Source organism: Ochlerotatus camptorhynchus, unplaced genomic scaffold, assembly GCF_037179485.1.
Source record: "Ochlerotatus camptorhynchus isolate MF236.1 unplaced genomic scaffold, CSIRO-AGI_Acam_v1.1 ptg000130l, whole genome shotgun sequence".
Lineage (NCBI taxonomy): Eukaryota > Metazoa > Arthropoda > Insecta > Diptera > Culicidae > Ochlerotatus > Ochlerotatus camptorhynchus.
Window position 1 is genome coordinate 3470949 of NW_027040620.1, and position 25980 is coordinate 3496928.

General features: G+C 38.4%; 1 protein-coding gene across 4 annotated transcripts in view; it reads left to right on the plus strand.

The window, feature by feature from the left end:
- Window positions 1-501: 501 nt before the first annotated feature.
- Window positions 502-25980, plus strand: part of LOC135700236 (3',5'-cyclic-AMP phosphodiesterase, isoforms N/G-like) — a 36001-nt gene continuing 10522 nt past the window's right edge. Inside the window, exons 1-12 of one of the 4 annotated variants that reach the window (XM_065220678.1) lie at window positions 503-773; window positions 1535-2452; window positions 14163-14351; window positions 14646-14708; window positions 16046-16147; window positions 17071-17239; window positions 17297-17390; window positions 17454-17764; window positions 17841-18105; window positions 18179-18293; window positions 23642-23804; window positions 23867-24223. In XM_065220678.1, coding sequence (XP_065076750.1) covers window positions 1716-2452; window positions 14163-14351; window positions 14646-14708; window positions 16046-16147; window positions 17071-17239; window positions 17297-17390; window positions 17454-17764; window positions 17841-18105; window positions 18179-18293; window positions 23642-23804; window positions 23867-24223 — 2565 coding nt within the window. In that variant the 5' untranslated portion in view covers window positions 503-773; window positions 1535-1715. Of the gene's footprint in view, window positions 2453-8021; window positions 9124-14162; window positions 14352-14645; window positions 14709-16045; window positions 16148-17070; window positions 17240-17296; window positions 17391-17453; window positions 17765-17840; window positions 18106-18178; window positions 18294-23641; window positions 23805-23866; window positions 24224-25980 lie in introns of those variants that run through there. The other 3 variants (XM_065220679.1, XM_065220680.1, XM_065220681.1) reach the window with 3 other exon arrangements.

Genomic DNA, 25980 nt, shown 5'->3' on the forward strand with positions numbered 1-25980 from the left:
TTCAATGTATTGCCGGAAATCAATTTGATACAATTTTTTAAGAATATATTTGTAAATTAATTCAGATGTCTTTTGACCGGGGATGTTAATCGATAACTCGATAACGTCTTTTCGTTAACGCCTACTATGCGAATTTCCTATTGCAGGCGTTAACGAAAATACTTTATCGAATTATCGATTAACAACCCTGCTTTTGACAACCACATTACACAATCTTTATATACGGTGATTTATTAAAGTCTTTGTAAATCTGTTGATTGGATTCTATGGCACTTATGAAACGATTGCATTTTGCAGTATTTTTGCTGTGTGATATTAGCTGTGCTGTGATTTACCAATTTACCTTGTGCACATTTCCCAACCAACACCCGGAAAAATACATGCAAATACAAAATATTTTGAGTTTGAAGCAGAAACACCACATTGGATGAAAAATCATTCACCATCAGCCAAGTCAAAAGCAACGGTTTCGAACACGAACCAAATAGCACCAGAAGATTGTGTGCCTTTTTGAACACCCTCAACTCGGGTACCTATTTTCAAACCGAGCGCCAGTTTGCCTCTAATGAGCAACGAGCGCGTTTATTTGTGTGTATGAAGATGTTTGCTTTCGAAAAACCGAAATTAAAAATTTGTCATTCCCAGTTTTCTGATAGAGCGTTGCGCGTGAAGCGGACTGGCACTAGCACTTTTCCGAACAGTTTACTACCGTCGTCCGTGGCGCGGTTTGCCATTCCCGGTCGGTTACCGAATATTTCATCTCGTCTCTCAAGGTATTTCTTCTGGCATGCCACAGACGAGATCAATGGAAATATCCAATCCATTTTTTTTTGCTGTTGTTTCTCGTGTGAATTTAATATGAAATATCTACCGCTTAGTGTCCCCCGAGTTTCGCATTTTCCTTAGCTCTACCTTTCTTTTTCCTGATTGAAAAACGTCAGCGCACGAACATTAATCGTGGGAAGAAATTTATTAATGGTTTACCGTGTAGAATGGTGCTGAAGGAATGGAGGTCTCGCAAGAAAATTCCAACGAATGACACATATAAATGAAGAATGACGAAGAGTGTAACGAACTACGGTCCTTGTGGAATTGTGATTTACGTAGCTTATTTTTCTATTTATTCCAAGTCATTGTGTGAACAAGCGTTCAGAAAGGAGGATTGAAATTTGTGAAGATGTAAACTTAGGTTATAGAGGACTTCGTTTGGGAAATTCCCTTCACTGTGATTTCTCACCTTAAGCCAACTCAATCCGTTCTATTTATTGTGCGAAATGAAGGTCGTAAATGAAAAATAAACATTGTTGCCACGGTTACGAAATTGTTTTTATAGAATTAATCGAGACTATTAAATGTCGGAATGAAATTCCCGATTTTACTAATTAATTAATCACGAATGTGTCAAACGGAAACGTCGCTCCTTACGTCAAGCATCTGCTACGAATTCCGGAGCAAAAATGTTTAACCGAAGTGTGATCTAAACATATACGTATTCTTGAACAACCATCTGGGTTGTGCACAACGCTTAATACAGGAAAAAATAATCAATGTACTTATAATTTACGCCTTTGTGACCTCGTGTAGGCTAATGAAGGTTACAAAAGTGTAACAAGCAACTCACCAAAGCGGATTGAAGAGGAAAACAGTGAATTAGCTCGAAAAGAAAACTTTTTTTCGTTTACCGACTTTTCCCATCACCTATCGTGACTCGAAAGATGGAAGAGGAGGACGACAAAGTGTGCCCCTTGGAAGGGTATGTTCAGCAGCAGCAGCAGCATATTAGATCAATGTTCCAACACCAGTACCAACAACAGCAACAGCAACAAAAACAACAACAACAACAACAACAACAACATCAACAACAACACCACCATGTGGTCGTCCAAGAGCCTGATTCGGCCGAGGAACAAGTTGCCGAAGCAATCGGTGATTATGGCCTGAAACCCGACCGACTGATGGAAAACGTTCGATTTCATGGGAATTTTGCAGCAACAAGTGTGACTACAAACGCAAGCGTACAATCATTTCAATCTGTACTAACTTCGTCATCCGCGTCGACGGCGTCCTCGGTATCCTCGAAGAAAACCAAGTTCCACAGTTTTCTGCAGAGCAGCAGCGCAGCAACGACGCAGCAAAGTTTGTCCAGCCTTGGAGCTGCTTCTTCTGGTTTTCATCAAGCGCTTGCCTCCCCGTCTTTGAAGTCTCCCCACACATTTTCCGGATTGGTCGCAATTTCTTCGGCACCGTCACTTTCAACAAACCCACAGCTAGGAATTTCTTCTGGCTTCGAAAAAATGTTTAGTGAAATGGAAGCGAGCAATGAGTTGAAGCTCAAAAAAAGCCTCCAATTTAATCGCAGAATTTCAATTCTCAGTCCTGCCCATCTGAACATACGTAGTGAGCAGACTAAAGAAGAAAGAACCTCCTGTTACATAAACGCTGAAGCATTGGAGTAAGTATTACAACAAAGTAGGCTGTTGCATTTTTCTTACATCACCCAGTAGGCTTTAGAGCGGCCGCAAAATTTATGAAGGCTATGTCGTCATAGCAAAAACAGTGCGGTCCTTGTAATGGCCTGGCTGCAGGAAAATACTCTCATATTCAAGTCTAGCGCACATAAACATGAGCATGCTTTAGCTTTGGCATGTATAGTTATCATGAAAAAAAAAACATAGAATAGCATGTTGCTTTCCATGGATATTTTATCCGAAGCATCAAAACTCGTACGCTCGACGAATGCACGCCAATATTCACACAGTTTTCTCTCCATCTCTCGTGCACACATACATGCTTATGCTTGCAGGGTATCCCTGTTTTCCGGATCTCACTCACAATGAAGCCAGTCATCCTGTCTGTATTAGGTGTGCAGTGGGCTCAGGTACTACATTTGTAATTTTATTTATTTATTCATTGTTTTATTTTTTATTCACTTAATCTGAGAAAATCTAAATTCAGTTATTAAGGAACAATGACGCCTCCCTGAAATGTCCACCTTTAAGAAAACAAAAAGCCACCCGCATTAGATCCGTTTGCGTTGCGTTGTCGTAAATTTGACCGAAAAACAATAGATTTGGCTGTCGCTTTCTCGCTACGCGTCAGATCCGGATCTAATGTGGGTGGCCCTTTGTTCTTCTTATTTTTAATTTTCCCTGTAGAGGAGACAAGAGTTACAAACATCTGGAGATTTTCGTATTGAGCAAAGCTATTATATAGAAATACTAAGTAGTAATGTAATCTCACTGTGCCACACGACTTTTTAGGGCGGAAACATTTTACCATATGTTCTACTGCACACAAAATAATCGAAACGGTATTGTTACGTGAAAATCACGTGAAGTCTCTCTTTTCCCTTTTATGTCTCATTTACGTTACACAAATAGATTCTACGAGATACCACATATGTATCAATGGGAAGTGCCTCACTCATAATGGTACACAATATGGTGGAACTGCAATCTGCATGTTTACATGCCAGTTAAAATCTTGGGGTTTATTTCCGTGAGACAATTTCGTGTTGTAAGTATAATGGCTGAACATGTTTTTATAGACAAATTTTATGGTGAGAATAATTTGTAACATGTTTTTTTGTTTTAGTCTGACGACAATGAGTACCATGGATTGAAATGCGAGTTAAATGCCCTTGTATCATATGTGGCCCATATCCTTCCCGAGTCCAGTTTCGCTCGAATTAATTTCTTCTTGTGTGTTTATATTTTCCACAATAAATATACAATGGTCAAGAAATACTGTAGGATATTTTTTCATTTGAAATCAAGAATACATTTTATTTAAACCGGAATAAAAATCATTGAAAACCACCATGAATTCCATCGAAAGAATCACATAACTTCCACATGATAATCCAGTGACCATCTTGCTCACTGAAATGAGAACTTTCATATGAGGATCACGTAACACTTACGTGAAACGAGCGCGATGGAAAAAATCTATGTATGTATCTACGTAGCATTGAAGTGAAAATTGTTAAAGCAAAAGGCTGTACCGCTCTACAGGCGTGCATGAGACCAGCGAGCTTGCTACACGGCTCTGCGTTTTAAAAGACATCGCTTTGCTTAAATATTAGAAATATCACCGAAATTACTTTGGGATAGCGTTATGTTCTAGACCAGCGCTACCCAATGTGCGGAGGATCTCACGAATGATATAAGTTTAGTCCAATGTTATTCATCATTATGAATTTTAGCCCAGAATAAATGAGAAATGAACAAAATTAAGCTTGATACATGGTCATCGAACATAGAAAAAGTCTATTGAAAAGACAAGTTTTGAAAATTTGGGCAGGGCTGTTCCGTGAACAACAATATTGCCACATGCTAAGTTGGCAGTAAATAGTCAAATAGCAAATTGGCGTAAAATTCGAAATTTTATTAACTGTTCCATGTGATTTCATTGGCAAAAATCACCATTCTTACCGCCCCTCGACGGTTTATTAGAGATCAACCCAAATTTAAGTTCAGTTTACTCATAAATCACAAAAAGTGAAGGAACTCAGCGATGAGCAAATTTGCCTCATGTGATCTACTGGAACTTTACGCCGGCTCTCAACTTAGTGTTCTTTGAACACTTCCACAGTTTTTAATTAGGTTAACCGGCTTTCTAAGCCGGTCATTTGTACATTATTATAATTGTGTGCCAACGGCGCCGGTGGTGTAGTGGTAAGCGTGATTACCTCTCACCCCAGCAGGCCTGGGTTCAATCCCAGTCGGCGCCGTCGGGATGTTCTGAGGCATAACATCTCTGATCACGCCTTCCTTCGGATGGGAAGTAAAGCCGTTGGTCCCCGGTTCATGAGTTGATGGGTCGATAGGTAGGGTCCAGGTGTGGGAGAGCTGCCTTCCTGGCACGTCGGTAGCATTGGTGCTCAGCACGGAAAACAAGATCGACGGAAAAAACAAACCAAAGGAAAAAAAATAATAATTGTGTGCCAAGTTCAATCATTCAAATCTATCCAGCTTTTTATGCTGGAGCACCATCAAATTTGAATCACCCCTTTCTGACATATGACGAATATTATTGCAAAGACCAGGATGGTTATGATTGTAAAAAAAAAATCTGCGCAAGCAAAACAAATCTGATTTTCATTTTGGTTGAGTCGATTTTGGGCATAATTTAATTTTAATCATTATTCAGAAGTGCCATAATTTCTCAGATACAGAAAAGTGCAAGTAAAGTGTTACATGGATGGGGGCAACGAAAAATATGGCCGACAAAAAGTGGGCTTTCATAATTTTCCTAAAGTTCGAACCGCGCGTGATAATAGCTATGTATAATGACGAAACCCGCACTTGGTTGAAGTTGCCCAGATCCACTCAGTTTTTTTTTTATATTTTGTTAAAAATAACTGTCAAACCTACCACGAGTTATTCGGATCTCGGTAACAGTTTGAACCAGCACGTTCTGATTAGCAGCATTGCATTAACTCTGTTGCTGTTATGAGGTGGTAGTGCACCTTCTCCGTCCAGAACCAAGAGTTGTCCGAGTGTTCGCTTCTGACGGCCAATCACCTCGTCCAGCTTCATGTTGAACGACCGCAGCTGTTCGTGATTCATCGTTTGTGCTTCCCAAATCTGTCTCAACTCCAAATCGTGCTTCTCCAACTCGGGATTTTCCTTTTCGTATTATTAATTTTTCAGTTAGCGGTGCCTGTGATGTAGTGGTAAGCGTGATTACCTCTCCCCCCAGCAGGCCTGGGTTCAATCCCAGTCGGCACCGCCGGGATGTTCTGAGGCATAACATCTCTGATCACGCCTTCCTTCGTAAAACCGTTGGTCCCCGGTTCATGAGTTGATGGGTCGATAGGTAGGGTCTAGGTGTGGGAGCTGCCTCCCTGGCGTCGGTAGCATTGGTGCTCAGCACGGAAAACAAGATCGACGGAAAACAAATCAAGGAAAAAAAAAATCAGTTCGAGTTTCTTCTAGCAGTTCTGTCCTGATATTCCTGGCTCAGCTTGGCCTGATCCTGTGGCCCTTCCTCCTTGGTCTGTTGAATGGTTCATTTTTCACCTGTCACTTTTGAAAATTATTCTACAACCACCGACAAACCGACATGAATTACCATAGCAAAACCAATAAAATTTCCGACCAAAGCACACTAATGACATCTGGCTCCGGGTTCGCGGGAAATATTTAGCTAAGCCATGAGCCCGCATGCAAAAGTTATGAATTGGTTCGTGTCTGATCAATTCTGGACAAATTATTTTTTATCTAGATCAAAAAATTCTATGGTTTTGACAGTTCGGATCACTGCACATTTAAATCGACCGTTTACGATTTTCGGGCATAAGTCAGAATTAAGTGTCATGTCGGTTTGTCGGTGCTACAACTGTGACATAAACATGGTAAGCATCTAATGTCAAAGGCGAATCACCCCTCGGCGAAATTATGGCAATGGTAAAAAAAGCTATAAAGGATACGCAGGGAGATCGAAAAAATATCTTATATCTGTCTTTCTTAAGAGCTGCACATTTACCGATTGAGCTAAAGAAGGCTCTCTTATGACAAGTCATACTTCTTAAAATAATTCTTTATGAAAGAATTTTGGAGTGGGTGGAGTTACTTGAATAATATCTTTTTAATTCCCTTAAATAGCCTTAAATACTTTGGTGTTTCCATTTTGCGTTTTTAGGGATGTTTTATCATTTAATTATAGGAGTATTTTAACGTTTGTCATTGAAGTTTCCGATTATTCAAGCCATTTTGCAGATTTCAAAGACATGTTGGCGTTTGTGAAGCCATTTTTGCAACTCTCGATCATTAACATTTTTGGGTTCTCAAGGTTATTTTGGGGGTTTTGGCCGCTTTCGGCTTTTTTGGCGTCCTTGGGTCTGCTTTGAAGATCTTGTTTGGCGTTTAAAAAACGATTTAAATGTTTTCGGCCTTTTTGGAATGTTTAAGTCCATTTTGGTATTTTTTAAGAACCATGCCAGTTCAACGTATCAATAACATAGGGCAAAATAAAAGCCCAACAAACAATTCAGAGTCACAAATAAGCAAATGTATTGAATAAATTCTGTATAACAGTGTACAATGCTCATTCCTACGATTCCACACATTATAAATAACATTTTACACATTAGAACATCTTATCGATCAGAATGGATTGTACATATGTTTAGGAGCAACCGAATGTTTGGGCCAAAGGAGCAACAGGATCGAGGAGTTAACGTTTCGTAATTCCGGAATCTGAAGACTGTTTTGAATAATGGGTTTATGTAATGGGCAGCAACAACGGTAAACGGATAAATGATTTACAGGTTTTATTTATTAAATACTTTATATAACGATTGCCAACAATGCCGGCTGAGCGTATCATATGACTTTCCCTCCCTACTAACAAAATTCCAGCCTTCCCGTGACACTTTACACATGGTTTACACGTTCAATTCGCGTTCAAGTCAGTTGAATTCAACTGACTTGATCAATTGACTTGCCCTGTCTAAAACAAGCTTAAGAGGAGTCGTAGAGTTCTCTGCATCTCTCTTAAGTAAGTGTCGGGCTAACATTCAACAAATTAAAAATTTTAACCACATTATCCTGTCGGGTGTTAACCTCCCCCTTATGGATACACCCGGGGTGGACCACAACCGCCCCCCCCCCTGCCCACTCCTGCCAATCAGCGTCTGTTTTTATCCCATTCATTCCTGTACTATTCCTATGCATTCTTATCAACGTTTTTGCAAGATACCGTGAACATTCTTGTTTATCATATTGTCGATAGACCTATAAAACATGAGGTTCTTCCCGTACTTGCTTGTATATAAGATTTTGTACAGAAAAAATCATAAGTATGTTCCCGCACTTTCCGTAGCATATGATGCACAGCAAAAGCTAAACAAAATCAAGTAGAGGAACAGACCAATAGTCTTTTGCGGCTATATTGAAAATAATCGTAATGATGCAGATTTTGAATTTGATTCTATGGGTGATAAAAGTCAATATCACCTATTCCACAATCTGCGAATATTTTGATAAATCATGAATATTTAATATAATAAGTCTATCAGGTAGCTCTTGAGTTTCTCCAATTGCACACCATTATTCCCAATTCGACGGCCCACAGCTGCCTCGCGATACCCTTCGCTGTATGGGTGCTGGTGTGCCAAATCGAGAGACATTGCAAGCGTCTGCGCCGACAACAATTACCACAATGATTGATTATAGAATCTGGGCAGGCGTACTTGTCCGGCATGGAAGCAGCGAATACTTTTTAGAAACCGACCATACGAGATAGCATTATTTACATTTGAGCTCGAAAATTTTCCTTCTTCCCGTTATGGACCTTCCTCTGTATTTCGGTCTATAAATAAAATGTGACTGTTTGCTCATTTTCTAAGCTTTGAAACTTTTCTAAAACCTGTAACAGTCAGCCTATCAGTGGTGTAAAGTGATACGAAATCTCCGACGGAAAGTGAACTTGCATAATTCTCCCGTTCGTGTCAAGGGGGAGTGCAAGAGTTCTTCTCCGGAAATTAGGGCACTGCAATTCTAGGAAGGAAAAGTGTATCTTCCCCTCACCTTTCCGTGCACCGTGCATGTTGTGAATGCATCCTATATCGCACCAAGACCTAGTAAGTGGAAAATCTTCTCAACTAGTGCGAGGCGAAACCTTACAAAACAACAGTGCTGATGATTAACTAACCAACGTAGCTGTGCCGTGCTGTGTTAATATTAGAAAATTTGAATTCGGTATCAATTCAACAAACAATGATATGATTGTTGCTGTATTTGTACTATTCTCACTGTTCCGTGGACTAACACAGAAAAGAAAATCCATCACCCGCAACAATCTGTCGTCATCGTCAGTAGCGGACGGCCGTCATCAGACCAAGCTCAACGAATCGGCAGTTGTCGAGGCTAATCTCAACTCATCACTGGAGGAGCTGTGCGTGTCGTTACAAAGTGAATCAGTTTATTCCTCTGCAACTAGTAAGATCTACGACAAACGTCGTCAGGATTCGTCCTCGATATGTTCGGACATCTTCAACACGGACGAGGGACGCTCGGTGGCAGAGGAAGCCCGCTTAACCACTCGCAAAAGTCTGACCCGTATTCGGCGATGCATGTCCAGAACGAGTCTGAGTCGGAGGAGACGCACAACGGGAAGGTATAAACATTGTTGCATCAAGCTGGGTACGGGGTTGGGACGGTGATTGAAGATGACGTAGGAAATGCTGTTGAGTTGAAGTGAATGTTCAGCAGCAATGTGCGCTTTCAATTTTGATTGATGGGACTTTCAATTTGCGGAAATATACTTTTTTTTTTCGATTTATGGATTTGTATTGATATTTTTACAATCAATTTTCTTAAACCTTTTGAACTGGTTCATATCAATCATGATAGGATAGGATGCATAGTTTGCACCATGCGTCCCCATGTTTTCAACTGTGTGATTGTGTTTTTTTTTTTTAATTTTACTGTGAGTATTCGTAATTCCTACGTGGGTTTTAATACGCGGTTAATTTTTACTCCGTAGTTTCTCCGTTATGGGATTTAAGATAGTACAGGGTCCAGCGATGATTGCTTTAAGGATGAGAGTTGTGATGTTTTTGGAAAAGTTTTTCGCATCTAAGATCTCTGATATTTTCTATATCCAGTATAACATTCAATTGCGGGATCGAAGGTGCTATAACTGTACAATAGTATAAGTTACACACTTAGAAATACCTAATTTTACACGTGACGGAATCCATCTTTGACATAAAGGATGAGACGTAAACAAACATGTCATGTAAAATTAAGTGCTCCGAGATTGAAAAGTTCGGTACTCGACGAAAAGTAAATTAGATTGAGCTGAGTTTTGCGTCTATTACGAATCAATTTTATGTCAAAAATGACGCTCGTATATGTCAGTCTCAAAACACCTCAATTTACATGAATTTTTTTAAGTGTGTAGTTTAAGATTTTGGATTATGACTAAGTGTAACCCCGCAACGCTACAAGTATGTCTCAATTTGTTATCTTCCCTTCGTTTATTAGTGATACATAACCCAATAGGGTCGCTTATAAATACTACAAATGCAAATGAGTAGGATATGCGAATCAGTTTTTGCCCAATGCGGTTCCTTAATTGACCCTTTTATAATTGCCATTTTTGTTACCAAATTTTTTTCCCTTATTTCAATTTTTTTTTATTTATTTATTTATTTAATTTTATGTAGGGTTAGAACATAGGTTTTGTCATATGTCTACGCGATTAAAGCCATTATTTCAAATTTGAGTTTAACACTAGGGCCATAAACAGGAGCACTCTGCCATAACTGGCTCACTTATCCTATGTGGAAAAAAGAGCAACATTCCAGAAAAAAAAATATACACGGCCTCAAAGTTTGTCAATATACGAAAATATCGAAAAACACATGAGTAAGTGATATTGATTTCTTTATTATAGAGACTTTCAGCCGTTGGCTGGTTCGTCCCTGAAAAGATAGTGTGGGGTCCAGAAGGGACCTCATCTAGTTACAAAGTTTTTTTTATCATGTTAGGAGGTCTATAAGAGGACTCCTCTGGTTAAATACTGAGGCTGTCAATGTGCTGCCTTTCTTCGGAGTTTTGGTTGTTAAGTTACTGACGATCTTGCTTTGGTTTGAGATATTGGGTGATAAAAGAAAGTCCATTTGTATTGCGGTGGTCGGGATTTTGGCAGGTTTCATATTTGGTCGAAGAGGCCGACCTCGCGGAGGAAGCCCATTAATGCTGTGATTCTAGTCGGGTCGTTACTCAGTGCGTCCTTAATGCTGCCCGGTATTCCGTACAGCTCTCGTGAGCCTTCGTATTGAGTACAGTGACAGATTATGTGTTCCACTGAACAGTTGGTGCGGCAGAGCTCGCAAAATTTCCGGAACGGGCTGCTCCCAGCAAAGTTAAGCGAGACTCTGGTATGGCCTGTTCTGAGTCTTGCCAGGACAACCTGAGTTCGGTGGTCAGGGGGGTCTTGCCATCTTCGTGTGTCAGCTTTCACTTTTCTAAGGAAAATGCTAGTTGATTGGGATCATGTATTTGACCATAAGTCCCAGATTTTGTTGGCAACCCATTTTTTCAGGTTGGGCTTCCAGAAGCCGCTAAATGATCCGCATCTGTATTACCACGAATGCCGCAGTGGCCCGGAATCCATACAAATGTAGTGTTTCTGGGACATATCGCTGAATGGCTTGGATCCATGAGTGCTTAATAGAGTCCGAGTTGAGGGCTAAAACTACACTTGCGGAGTCCGTAAATACGGCAATCGGCTTGTTTGAGGGAGTGGCAATAAAAGCAGAGACCGCTTCTGCCGAGAATATAGTGTACTGGTCTGTAAGTCGATGAAGTACGGACATCTGGGGGCCCGTGATGCCGATGCCAACCCCTTCACGGGAAACCGATCCATCGGAGTAACATGCATAAGTAGCAAAAAGTTACCACATCTAATATTTTGTAAACCATTTTAATATAAAAATGCTAGTTCTTCTGGCATTTCCTAGAAATCAAATTCGACAAAAACAAGAACTTTTAGATAAATTTAGACACGGTTTTTTAACATAGTTTTTATTACTTTTGCACAGAAAGCAAATTCAGATTTCTTAAAAATCTATTTCTGTGCAAGAATATAAAAAATGTTAATATTTTATTATTTTTTTTTATAATGCTCATTGTTTAAAAAAAAAACAATACGGAGACGAAAACCTTTGAAACATTTTTACAATTAATTGCAACACTATTCCGAACTCGTGTCGGATGGATGGAGGTCTTGAAGAGATCTTCTGATGTTTACTGAGTGGCGAAAGTGTAGAGAAAGCACACGGTAATCCTGTGTCTGCATGTTGTACCATTTCTTTCTCCGACTTTTCCGCCCAGTCTACGAATCCAGACTTCGCATCATTCGGATGTTTGTGGTTTCTGTTTCTGAGCATCGCTTCCCAAGTAACATTGCTAGTTTTATCAAAGTTTTAAAGCACTCTTCAAGTCTAAATCATGGTCTAAGAAACCCTCATAATGCCAAATTTGTTACATGGGTCACTTTCTCTTACCAGTTTTCCTCGGCCTCCGGGTCATCGCGTCAATTTCTACTACTTCTTCATCAAGCACCTCTACATCTTCCTCTGTTACACCTCCTGCCACACCAGCGTACTTCCTGCTCCCGCTATGCCCTTTGCCTTGTTTTTGTTTTTACATTTCTGACTGCTTCCACTGACCGTCCACTTGGGGCAGGAATTCCTTCGTTGCCCCTCTACCTTGCACAAGAAATATATGTTATTGTTCCATTCATAAAGTATGGTCCACTTAGAATCTAAACACATAGAACCAGGTGCATCTCGGGATCGAAAAATGTAATTTAGTCAAAATGACGTTTCATAAAAAAAAAAATGCAAAATTACTCCGACAGCGTTCGGATGAACTCAAAGACTTTCTTTGGAATTTCCGCCATCATCATCCGCACACTGGACTGGTAAACCTCAGCGGCAATTTGTTTTCAACATTGAACCATCTGTACAGCGTCCTGAGTCATCTTTCCCATTTTTTTTTTAATTTTGCTTGATAATTGCCCAATACTTTTCGATTGGGCGAAAATGCGGGCATTTGGGTGGATTTATATCCTTGTCGATGAAATCCACCTTATTGCGGTACCATTTCCCGGCTGTAGTGGCAGCTTGTCAAATCTGGCCAGAACTTCACTGGATCTTTGTGAGCCCTAATGAAAGGTAGTACACATTCCTCCAGGCTTTTTTGAAGATACAGCCTCGAGACCATCGCTGCAAATTCTGTGCCAGATCACCAGTTTCTGGGCGAATTTATAGTCGAAAACAAACTTGAATTTCGTCCGAGATCAGGCAATTTTCAAATTTTGCGATATTTCGAATTGACCACGTCGGTATTTCAAGATGGGTGTGCAAGATCAATTTTATTTTCTCGTCTTCCATCTAGAGCATTTTTTTAATACTGCAGTATTCGAGACGAAACACATGTACATTCAAAACAAATCGCTGTTAAAACATTTCTAATCCAACTATAAGAGGCGCTGCAGTAGAATAAATAAAGTGTCCGGATTCTAAGTCGACCAGACTTTAGATCAAAAAAAATACAGCGAGTTGTGACATTTCTCATCGATATACACACCCACACACCTGTATACATTTCGAGGCCAATCTCCATAGGAAATTTCTCTCAGATACCAAACTTCACTTTTCCGTATTTCCCCAGCACCAATGATATATCGTTATCCGCAAGCTCTGGAGGAAGATCGTACACTCGCTGGTATTTTAAGTTTCCCCTTGCAGGCGACATACGTACCTCAACTCCATTGTATCTTGTTGGTTGCTAGGTTGCTAATTCTTCAGATTTGAACTTCATGAAAAGTGCTTTCTCCTTCGCAATTCGGTAATTTGCTTCCATTTTAACGGGATCCACATCCAGTGCATTCATGGAATTACTGATTTCGCCCATTGTGGGATTCGCACTTCCATTTCAAAAGCGGAACTTGATGATATTTATTTTCATTTTCACACATTTCACTTAAAACGGTAACGACAAAACCGAGGTGCTGGCAATTAACAAAGCGACACATATGACACATCAAATGACATGAGAATTAAAAAACAGTTCAAATGTAGTAATAATCAGAAAACAGCAACAGAGCATCCATCATGCGTTACCTTAAATCACATGAGAAATCTATATTTTCTCATCGTACGAGCACTTTTGTCAGAATCTAATCGAACCCGCCGCCTCCGGCTTGGTTATACCGTGCTTTACTGCCTAGGCTCAAACATAATATCTGATACAATTAAAAAATCCACATTAAAAATGATGGTATCAACATTATTCAGTTTAATGTTCCAGTGTTACTTCACCATTGTTGGTCTGTAAAAACCTAAAAGGAGAAGATAATCATGCATAACATTGTTAAAAATAACAAATGCAATATAATTAAATCCAAAATTTATCCGAGAAGTAAGTCCAATAATTAATTCGGGCTGTTTTTGATTTACTGATTTATGACTGATTATTTGATTATGATTTTATTGCTAAGCGTATTTAGAAACAGCGTGTTGATCCGATTAAAGAAAAAGGATCCTTCGTATCAATCCTGCATATACTTTTAATTTTTCGCTTGTCATCCAAAGCAAAACGTTACATTTCATATATGTTTCCTTTCTCTATCCATTCCAGTTTCGACGTCGAAAATGGCCAAGGTTCACGATCACCGCTGGAAGGTGGATCACCAGCAGCCGCCGCTGCCGCCGGTTTGGTACTGCAGAATCTACCTCAGCGAAGAGAATCCTTTCTATATCGGTCCGATTCGGATTTCGAGATGTCCCCAAAATCGATGTCAAGGAACTCCAGCATCGCCAGTGAAAGGTATTGCAATATATTGTTGTCATTTCTTGCGTACCTATGAATGGTCTGTATTGCTCTATATATTTTTCTATTGCCGTCTCTTTCCCGCGCATGTATCTTGCGACCGTTCTTTAATTCCTGAATTGTAAATTTCTATCCTTCCGAAAAAACCAAAATCGCATTCACCCTCAATATCGACACATGAATGTATGCCCTTCAATTGGTCATCCAAAATCAACCAATCAACCAAACAACCAACCAACCTACCAACCAATCACCATCACCTTCAACCGACTGTTCGATTTGAATTTATAGAACTGATAAATTTTCTAGACTCAAAGAAGTGGAAGCACCCACGATTACCAGCACAGAACGAACGTAAGTATTTTGACGGGGAAAAATGGTGAGTGTCCGAAAATTAAATCACTAGGAATTTTGCTGACGTATCGAAATGATGTTTCCAGTTAATTTGTTTCGACGAATCATCTTGGTGCAGAATAAATCCGTTCTCCCTTATCCCTTAAATGCCGCAAAACTGAAGTTTCTCATTAATTTTGTTCAGATATAGGGGAAATGGCTCCAATGTTGGCCAATAGATCTACAGATAAAAATATCCAATTCTTAAATTTGAACAATGCGTAATCTCGACAATACAAATGGATAATTTTGGTTGCTAGTGAAAAATTGTCAAACAGGGGAAGCCCTGTATAAATTTAAGTATGGGCTCAGTATTAGAGACACTTAAGCCTACATTAGGGACATTAACTTAGTATTACTTCTTATGTCAAAGTAGGTTGCAAAAGGTTGCATTCTTCGGCCCTGAAACAACAGAACAGCCCATAATGCACCGCTAGGATAAAATGCCCACTTAAAGTTAATAGCTTTTCCTCAGATGTATTTTCTGGGTAATGAATTGTGTTTGTTTTCAACTGGAGGTTTCACAAATAATTCCTGATCATAAAATCATTAATGTCAATCATTCTCATTCCTTAATAAATTGGAATTTGTGCAAAACATGACACAGTTGTTAAAATCATCGACTGTAAATTAAGCTATTAACAGCAAATATCGAACGAAACGAATTCACTTTTCGTATAATTTTTAGATGTTTGACTTCAGTTTAACACTCTATTGAGACCCTATTTCTGATGTAACATAAATGAATAATCATTTGAAATACCTCATGCCTTTGCATTCTCTACTTACAGGGGTTATGGTTTGTCTATCATGTAAAATGCACCACCCCAAAACGCGTTTTGGCCATTGTTGTCGTGCGTGCATATTGCACCATGAATCAGGCGTTTTGCACCGCTGTCATTTTGGAACCGATTTATAAAATACTTTGAAAATCATGAAAAATCATCGTTTTGTAGTTCGAAATCACTCGATATTCTTAGAAAACATGGTATTGAACCATACACCGTTAATTTCTCCTTGATTTTAGCTTCCATACGCCAGCAATTGACGATTTTGGTTAAATGGTGCGTTTTGCACCATCCTACCCTAAAGCTCTAAAAATAATTCTCCCGTCCAAACACAACATTCCAAATTATTCACATCCTAACCAAGGTAATATTTTTTCGGACACTCGTTATCGGCCTATATCCAATCGCTGCCAACCAGTTCACTAATGCGAATATTTTCTTCTTTTTGGCTTCTTTCCATCCTTTGATATCGTGGAAACATTGCATCAACGCCATCACGTCATGCTTTAGGCATGTGGAAGATCTGATCGTTACACCATTTGCGCAAATTCTCGCAAGCCTACGTTCAATACGATCGAACTTCTTCAACCTGACAAATGTTTCACCGCCCAAGTAAGTATTTCCACATTATCATATTTATCTTCGCACACCATTGCACACTCCATTTGCGTCCGCATTTCTCACAGTTGGAAATGAGACGCAGAATTAATTTTCACTCCTGCTTTGAAAACAAAATCACCGGGCGTCCCCATCAGACTGCAGAGCAGCTGACGAACGCCCGACGTAATTCCCACGAAGAATGAAGGAAGGGAAATAACATGTGATTAATGTGAGAGTGATTGCATCTTTATACGACAACGATATGGGGGAAATATTTTTAGGAATACAATTTCTGCGCGGTTGGTGATCAACCCGATGGAATGTTTTCAAAACAACAAGGAAGATAATGGACCTCGAAGGACGGTCAATGAAGTTTCGTTAAATAGGAAGGTTTTGTTTCATGTTTTCGCCTTTTCACCTTTAAAGCAATTTTTGGTAAAACGTTTAATCGAACACATATAACAATAGCATTCTACATCCTAAATTCTTTATTTATAACTTCATTAACGCCCAGTGTTTTCAAATATGTGAGAATTGTCCTTGGTATGATTTTCAGCCATGGGTTGGTTCATCTCTAGGGAAATGTAATTCATTTTATTATTCAAATTATTCAAAAATATCTTTCTAATTTTCTTGGATGGAGATTTTTTATTGATTTTGAAAATTAACAAAGGTTTTCTTTTCCTGTTCCATTTTGCGCGGGATTCAACATTTTTCGCTTCCGCACAGCAATCAGACTGCTCGAATGAACTGTTTCATTGGTATAAAAGCGTGCTCCGCAATGATGTTGAAGCTGCTGGTTGTGTTCTGTTTTCAACGTATAACGAACAGTACAGCATTTGTTGGCTTGAGAGAACTGCTCATTTACGTGAATCTGTTTGATATTGGTTCAGTATCTTTTCAACACACTAACCACCTTCTCACAATCCCGACAGATCAAAACGAAATAACGTTCAAGTGACACCATCGCCCAAGGCACTGACCCCTGGGGACGAATCGTATGTAAAGCTGGCTTTAGATACGATCGACGAGTTGGATTGGTGCCTGGATCAGCTGGAAACGGTACAAACGCATCGCAGTGTGTCGGACATGGCATCTCTGAAGGTAGATTGTTGCTTGAATTAGTAGTGGGAATTTTACTATGGGCCCATTTCATTACAGTTCAAGCGGATGCTGAATAAGGAACTATCACATCTTAGCGAATCAAGCAAATCTGGCAACCAGATATCTGAATATATTAGTTCGACTTTCTTAGGTTTGGAAAGATTTCACGAACAATAATTGGATGAAATTACAACTAGTTTTTTGATACCAACAGATAAACAACAGGAGCTGGATATCCCCTACAGTAGAGATGATTCGGATATGCATAACCCAAGCTCACTTTCCCGAAGCCGGTCGCCCCGGATGGGTGAACGGATGTCCCAGATATCCGGCTTCAAGCGACCGTTGCAGCATACGAATTCTTTCACCAGTGATCGATTGCCGCAGTACGGAGTCGATACGCCACACGAACACCAGTTGGGGCCGGTTCTCAACCAGATCGACACCTGGGGCATCGACATTTTCAGAATCGAAACTCTAAGCAACAATCGACCGCTGACCTGTGTAGCTTTTGCTATCTTTCAGGTGATTGCAATCAAATCGATCATCGAGCTTACCCGAACTTACCCATAATTTTATTTTTCGTCCAAAATATACACAGGAAAGGGACATACTGAACACTCTTATGATACCATCCAAAGTTTTTCTAGCGTTTATGACAACCTTAGAGGATCATTATGTTAAGGATAATCCATTTCACAACTCACTGCACGCAGCGGATGTGGCGCAGAGCACTCACGTTCTGCTGAACACGCCGGCCCTAGAGAATGTATTTACTCCGTTAGAGACCTGCGCAGCACTATTTGCCGCCTGTATACATGATGTTGATCATCCAGGTTTAACCAATCAGTTTTTAATTAATTCAAGTAAGCGGCTAGCAATTCCTTGCGAAATGATTTGAATTGACATACCTTCTCTTTTGAATTTCGTCCCAACTAGGTTCAGAACTAGCAATTATGTACAATGACGAGTCCGTACTAGAGAATCATCATTTAGCAGTTGCATTTAAACTCATGCAAAATGAAGACTGCGATATATTACGCAATATACAGAAGTAAGTATTAATCATCATCGAAATATGATAAAAGGATCAAGATGGGTGTTAAAAACGTCGAGTATCGATTTACGAATTGCGAATTCTTGCATGATCCTTGTCTCATTTGAAATCAGTTTTCATTTGGCATAAAGCATTATTCATAAAGAAACCTGCACGGTAAGAAAAAAGTATCCAACGGCCAAGTTCACTTTTACCTACTTTTGACTAGTTTGTCTCATTTTCTCCTTCTAATGTTGTCAAAAAAGAAGGAGCAAAACCACCCAACAAGGGTAGTAAAGTGTGGGAGCCCAACGTTGGGAATAATCATATTTACCTACTGTTGGGTACAACTAACTTACTTTTGGTTAAAAAGCTAGTGGAAAATTCCATACGAACTGCACACAAGTAAATGAAAATTATTATTATTATTATTATTATTTATCTTTATTAGGGAGGCTTTCAGCCTTGGGCTGGTTCGCCTCCAACAAATGAAAATTACTTTGACCCGCTTTACCTACTTTTGGGTTCCTGCACTATAGTACCGAGATGAGTGAAAAGAACTTAATGTTGGGTACATTTTTCTAACCGTGTGAGGCTTCATAAGAAGCGTCAAAGACATGGAAAAAAAGGAAGACAAAGAATTCAAATGCATAACTTGTGAAATTGTTGGTGCCCTGATGTACTTAGTATTTTAGTAACTAACTTGATGTGCAACAGTGCTGTCATTGTGCGCAGTTCTTTAGACCAGTGGAATCAAATGTTGTCCTTAACTTAAAAGCAACATTTTTCATTGAACTAAGTGTCAATCAATGATTTTTTTTATATATTGTAAAATATATTATAATTCTTATGTTGGAAATCAATGATTTTCTGTGAAATTACCAATGATTTAAAAAATTTCTACATTTAGGTTCAACTGCTTTAATTTTTTTTTTCCAAAATCAAGCCGAACAATCCATTAGGTCCTAAGAAACATTGACAGATTCACTTTGTCGATTTTCTCTTTGCATCCATGGGTGTAACGAATTCTTTTTATTTTAGTCCAACGAATACTTTTAAATAATCCAAATTTCAATTTGGTTTTCTTAGAGGCAATCTAAATCCAACAAAACTATTAACAACAGTAAAAAAAAAAACTATTTAATACAATTCTGCAGCGCAGGTTTTTGATTTGGCTGCAATTGCTAATGCTGTCACTAATGATTAATGTTTCCATTTACACTGCTAGCCGTCTAATCATGCGTCATTCTGTTCCGTCTGTCGGCCCTAGGGGAAGGCAGCTGGCTTCTTTTAGTTGGTTTTCACTAGAAATACTCAGAGGCAGAGATAGGCGGAGAAAACAAAATACAATTCGGCAGCAGGGATTTGTACCTAAATTATCTTGCAACCCTTGCTAGAAGCCAGCATTTCACATGACTTTTATTTTTGATTCGATTTACGCGCAAAATAATATTAGATTGCATCGCAATATTTTGTACATTTCTTGATGCCATTAATTAATCAAGAGTTAGAATATTGTTTTTGATTCCAAAAACTAGTTGAATTTGAGAAGCACACGTAGCATAAAGGTGATTGAATTTTTGTTCGATTGCAATGCTCTCAAATTTTATATACCTAGTAAGAATAAGAAATCCTCGGCCAAATTCTAATGGGAATGTTCGATTGGCTCAGATTTTGGCAGTTCATTTGGCTCAAAACATTCTCTTCGCCCACCTCTCTCTCTGAATATTTCTGATTTTCACTGCATCCATGTTCCCTGCTGTATATTTTCCCTCATTGCGTGTAACGTTTTAACAGTGATGTCATTCGAACGGTACGTCTGCCTCATGGTCCACGCAAATACGAATCCATTTCCTACGGGCTATCGGGATCTTCGGGAATCGATAAACGTGATTACCATGATGTGATTTGCGATTTATACTGTATGTTTGGTTTCTACTTTAACCCCTAAAGTAAATAAATAAAAAAAGATATACTTGTGAGGAAATTTGAGATTTTAACACTTTTTTATTCTTAAACAAAAAAAAAATAAAAAAATAAATACCATGTTTATTTTATTATTCATTTTTTATCTACAATTTTGTATCAGACGCAATTTTTCCACTTCGCTAATACCAAATTCAACGCGGTTTCACAAGAATGACCTTCCCGATATCCCGATTGTTCTGGTATCAACAAACTATTACTATTCAAATACTCCAACAGCAGGCCTTTAACAAAAAGTTCTAAAATTTTCTCTAATATGTGCAAAATGTTGATGGGACGAAACTTTTCGGCTTTAATCGTTCCAGCAATTTTTTGAATAGGACCCACTAAGGATTCTTTCCAAATTTGTGGCACATGTCCAGTTTGCAATGATTCATTAATAAGGTCCAGCAAGATGTGGTCAATGACATGAAAGCAATATTGAATAACTCTAGCATTAACATTGTCTACTCCAGCCGATTTTCCTAATGAAACACAAATAACTCTAAGTTCATCATCATTCTTCAAATCTACAACTACTATTAACTGACTGTTTTATTTCGCCAGGTTTATCGACCAATTCAATGGATTGATTAATCAATTTAAAAAATCATTAAGCTTAGATGCAATTACTTGTGCAGTCTGTTCTAATGTGCCATTAAAGTTATAGACCGCGGTTTGCAATTTAATAAAGATTTCAAAATTTTCCATAACTCTTGCTGATCAATCTTCCTTTGTACATATTCACAACAAGTTTACTTTATCGATTGTGAATACTTATTACGCGCGGTTGTGTACCTATTCCAATGATTGTCATTATTTGATCTACAAAACTTTTTGTACCATTAATTCTCTTTTCCGTTTAAAACGCAAAAGATCCCAGCTGTTGTACCAGCTGTTCAAGTTTTTCAAAGAAACAAACTTTTGCTGAACTAGTTGATTGGTACACGTTTTCAAATCGTTATTAAGAACCACTGTAGATTCATCTAAGTTACCGGCCGCGAATGGAAAATCCACGCTCCTCTCAACAAGATTTGAAATAGCATGTTTCGAATATTTCCTCCAGCACTTCAATTATACTAATTCATCGTTGTTATTGATATTATCTAATACATTAATCACTAAGGTCTTATGATCGATTATTTTCAAATCAGTATCCGTAACTGAACAAATGGAAACAAAATTGGAATAGACGTGGTCAAATAAAGTTCTACTGTGTCTGGAAATACGCGTATATTCATCTACCGTTTGCTTTAAATTGAAAAAATCAGCTTAACGCTTCAAATGATTCGAATTATAGTTATCACGAATATTAATATTAAAAACATTAGCTAATATATTTAATTTACTAGAATCATGGAATGTCTCCAGCCAGTTCTTTAAAACTTCTACGAAACGCTGGTCACTAGAACTGGGAGAATGATATATCCCGGAATACTATACTGATCAAAAGCTTCACTTTCTACAATATGAGCTTCAGATAATAAAACTAAAAGTGTACGTTTTTCCTCAACAATCTGACGTAATGCTACGTAGTTTGTTGACAACCCCGCAATATTAAAATACTAAAAATCGAATTGATTCACATTCCTGGAGCTTGGCTGCTATTTTTTGAAACGCAAGCTGCTTTTCTTCTGATTAAAAAGTCTTTTATAGAGCAAAAATTCAGAGGTAAATGCGGCATGGTTGACTTCCAAGTTCATTTTACGTTATTTAGTCATTTTCAAACAATTAACACACTTCAATACAGTTGACTACACCCCGACGTTTTGTGTTGTTGGCTGCCTAGAGCAGCTCTCACAACTTTTGCAATCCATGCTCTTGTACCCAAATTCTCCACATTTGAAGCATCTCAAACATTAATCGCGGGAACTATCGAGCACTGATCAAACCCTACATTTACTTTTTTCGCACATAACATATGTATCGACATCGACTTCAATTACAATACTAAACTTGTTATAAGTGAAGCGTGGATTTTCAAACACTAGTTTTACATCATTTATAGCAATGAAGTTAGTAGCTATTCAATCCGTTTTAACCAGCAAAAAGGTTTTAATTGTAGCTCAATTTTTATTATTCCACCTTAATTTTAAATACAGATAAATTTGTGTTGTCTGAATTTCTGTGACCTACATGAGGACTATCAGTGGGTCGCAACCCATAGATTGAGAAACGCTGGCCAGGGCAATAAATGCACGGTTTAACCAAAGTGGCGGGTTCGATTAGGTATTTTTCGAGGGTTGGACATTTACTCGATTCTTCTTGGAGGTATCATTGTGTTTGTCACACTATATACAAATTCATGCATTGTTTGGCAGAGAAATTATTAAGTGTGAAAGTGCATCTAGAACACTAAGTTCAGAGCCGGCAAAACACTCGCATACGCTTTAATAATTGCAAACCTGATTGTCTGAACCTGTTCAAAATTTCACGATTTTTTGAAAACTCTAAGAAAAATAATAAATAAATAAGATTTGATGTTGTTAACTGCACCGCATTAGCAAATAAACACATTGGAGACGTTTTACTATCATTGAACTCGCACTGTATTATATTTACTGAGTTTTTTTTTTTAACGAGAAGCTTACCACCCCGAAAAATAATTCGTTTTCATTTTTCTAAAAATATTGGAAAAAGATACCGAAAATCTAAACAAAAAATACAGTCTCCTATTTTAAAGAAAACTTCAGTTTAAAATCATTATTGCCATCATGACAAAAATTGGGTTTTAAAAAAAGACAACTCGGTTTTGTAAAAAAAAAGTTTTACATGTACATTTTCTCGAGAATCTAAGGAAAAAACTGAATTTCTTAGACTTTTGATACAGTAAGGTCGATTGTTTGATGCGAACTTGAAATAGATTAATTGTAACTAAACATTCAAAATATGCAAATTCAATATTCTTCGTTTTGCCGAAGATTTGTTTTGCTCGCGGTTAGATGATAGCAAAATTCAATTTGGACAATAGCAATCTATGGTCAATTAATGGTTTAGTGGGTATAAATTATAAATTTCACTATGAATGCAAAGTCGAACAGGGCTCCCCTTAAGAAAGAATGGCCCTTTTATGATCAACCGGTAACTTATTCGTATTAGATTAGATTAGTTGAAAAAGGAAGCAGTAAAGGCTCAGTGGACGACGAAAATGAAATGCCGACCACAAGGGGACAGAGAAATATGTTCACGTCCTCAATCGGAATTTATTGTCCCGCTGAGACTGGTTAAAACTTTAGATGTGAATACCGTCCGAACGAGTATAAGACCCACATATTCCATCGCTTTTGATGGTTACTTTTATTAACAAGTCCCAGATTGATTGTCGATGGTTTCGTCAATAAAACGTTAAATTAAGTGCGACATCTGTAATTCGATTTTACTTTCTGCTCTTCGCTTCCCAGGAAACAACGTCAAACGTTTAGAAAGATGGTTATCGATATGGTGCTATCAACGGATATGTCAAAACACATGACATTGCTGGCCGATCTGAAAACAATGGTGGAGACTAAGAAGGTTGCGGGATCTGGAGTTCTACTATTAGATAATTATACTGATAGGATACAGGTGAGTCATATTAATCTTTTGGTTGGTTAGCTAATCACATAATCGTTATTATTTTTTACTAGGTATTAGAAAATTTGGTACACTGTGCTGATCTCAGCAATCCCACCAAACCATTACCCATGTACAAACGATGGGTTGCCCGGCTGATGGAGGAGTTCTTCCTGCAGGGCGACAAGGAACGGGCTGCCGGTATGGATATCAGCCCAATGTGCGATCGGCAAAACGCGACAATCGAAAAATCGCAAGTCGGCTTCATCGACTACATTGTGCATCCATTATGGGAGACGTGGGGGGATCTTGTGCATCCTGATGCGCAGGACATTCTCGACATGCTGGAGGAGAATCGTGATTACTATCAGAGCTTAATACCACCTTCGCCACCTTCACTAGATGAAGCGGAAGATAAGATTCGTTTTCAGGCAAGTACTCGTTTATGACTATTCAGCAATTCCATAGAAAAAAGTTATAGTGGGTCTCAGAATTTCATGAAAATTGGTATAGTTCTTCCTTATCAAAAATATTAGACTCGTATTTTTTATTGCGCCATTAGGGTGACCATTTCCGTGTTAGGGTGGTCCAAAAAATCATTTTTTTTTTCAAAAATGTCTTTTTTCAAAAATTTATAACTTCTGAACCTTTTGACCGATTTTTACGATTGACCCTTCAAATGAAAGATGTTTTAATGTAGTTTTAAGAAAAATTATGAAACACTCAGAGATATTTGATTTTGTAGGAAAAAAATATGTTACAAATGCTTTTTCTTGATTTTCACTGCGAGGGTCTTCAACAACTTCTTATTTTAGTATTTTTAATTGAAAGATCATTTAATTTTACATAACATATCAAAAGCGATGTTGGAGAAGCAGTTTTGGAGATACAATTTTTTTTAAATAAAAAATTATTGTTCCGCAATATATGCACCACACGTGCATGGGGCCTCAGATAGCCTAGTCGGTAAAGGCACGGTATTACCAAGCCGGAGGCGGCGGGTTCGATTCCCGGTCCGGTCGAGGGAATCTTTCGGGTTGGAAATTTTCTCGACTTCCCTGGGCATAGTGTATCATTGTACTTGTCACACAATATACAAATTCATGCATTGGTACTGACATCGGAAGCTCTCAATTAATAACTGTGGAAGTGCATCTAGAACACTAAGTTGAGAGCACGCAATAAGCTAATATGCGAAAAGCAATAAGCTTGAAATGCGAAGAAGAAGAAGAAGAAGAACGTGCATGGAAACGATGAAGACGCAAGGTAGTTCACAATGCGTCTCCATCGAGTCACAGCAGCTGTGACTAATGAAATCTATGAGTAACTTACAAGCTGGGTGCAACATTCAGTTCAGCCTGGAGGCTGTCCATAAACCACGTAGACCAATTTTTAAACATTGCAGATCCTACCTCCCCCCTCGTATACTTTACTAACATTTTAAAATATTTTTACCGAGCGTATACTGTGGCTGGACTCCCCTCCCCCATTGAAGTCTTCGTGGCTTTAAAACAGGCCCCATTGACATTATTAATTTTGGTATCAAAATTCTGGGAGAAGTACTTAAATGCTACAAATAATGACGAGGTCGAAGAAAAATAAGTAAAACATGAAGCATTTATTTTCTTTAATTACAATTTCACACATTTTTCTTCCATTGAAAATGAATACCGTTTGACAATAATATACTTTTCGTTTTGAGGCTTAAAACTGTGGAATGACTGTGTCCCCGAAATTTGGTTCACATGTATATAACGGTTTTTCAATTTTCTTTCCATTTTATTGTAATCGGATTCCGAAAAAAACTGATAGTGTATTTTTGAATCTGGCTTAAAAAATAGCACATGAGTAAAGTTCTTGGGCCGTTGTTATATGGTGGCCTTGCAAACTCGCTTTCGCAGCGTTTCGTTTTAATACTCCTCCCAAAGCATCACAAGGGTCCTTTCCATGACAAGTTGCGAAAAAATTCCACTCGGCAGCAATGCCAAAATCTTTTTGCATGTTGCATAAATTAAAAGCGGTCATCTTATTTTTATATTGGCTTCCTGATCCATCTGAGAAAAAGTAAATCTGTTGTAAGCTTGGCAATTTATATTTTATGAACGCTAGACAATGCGTAAGAAATAAACGAACTGCGACATGATTATGTTTAGTGAAATCAGCAATTGCAATAAAACTAGTAAATTTC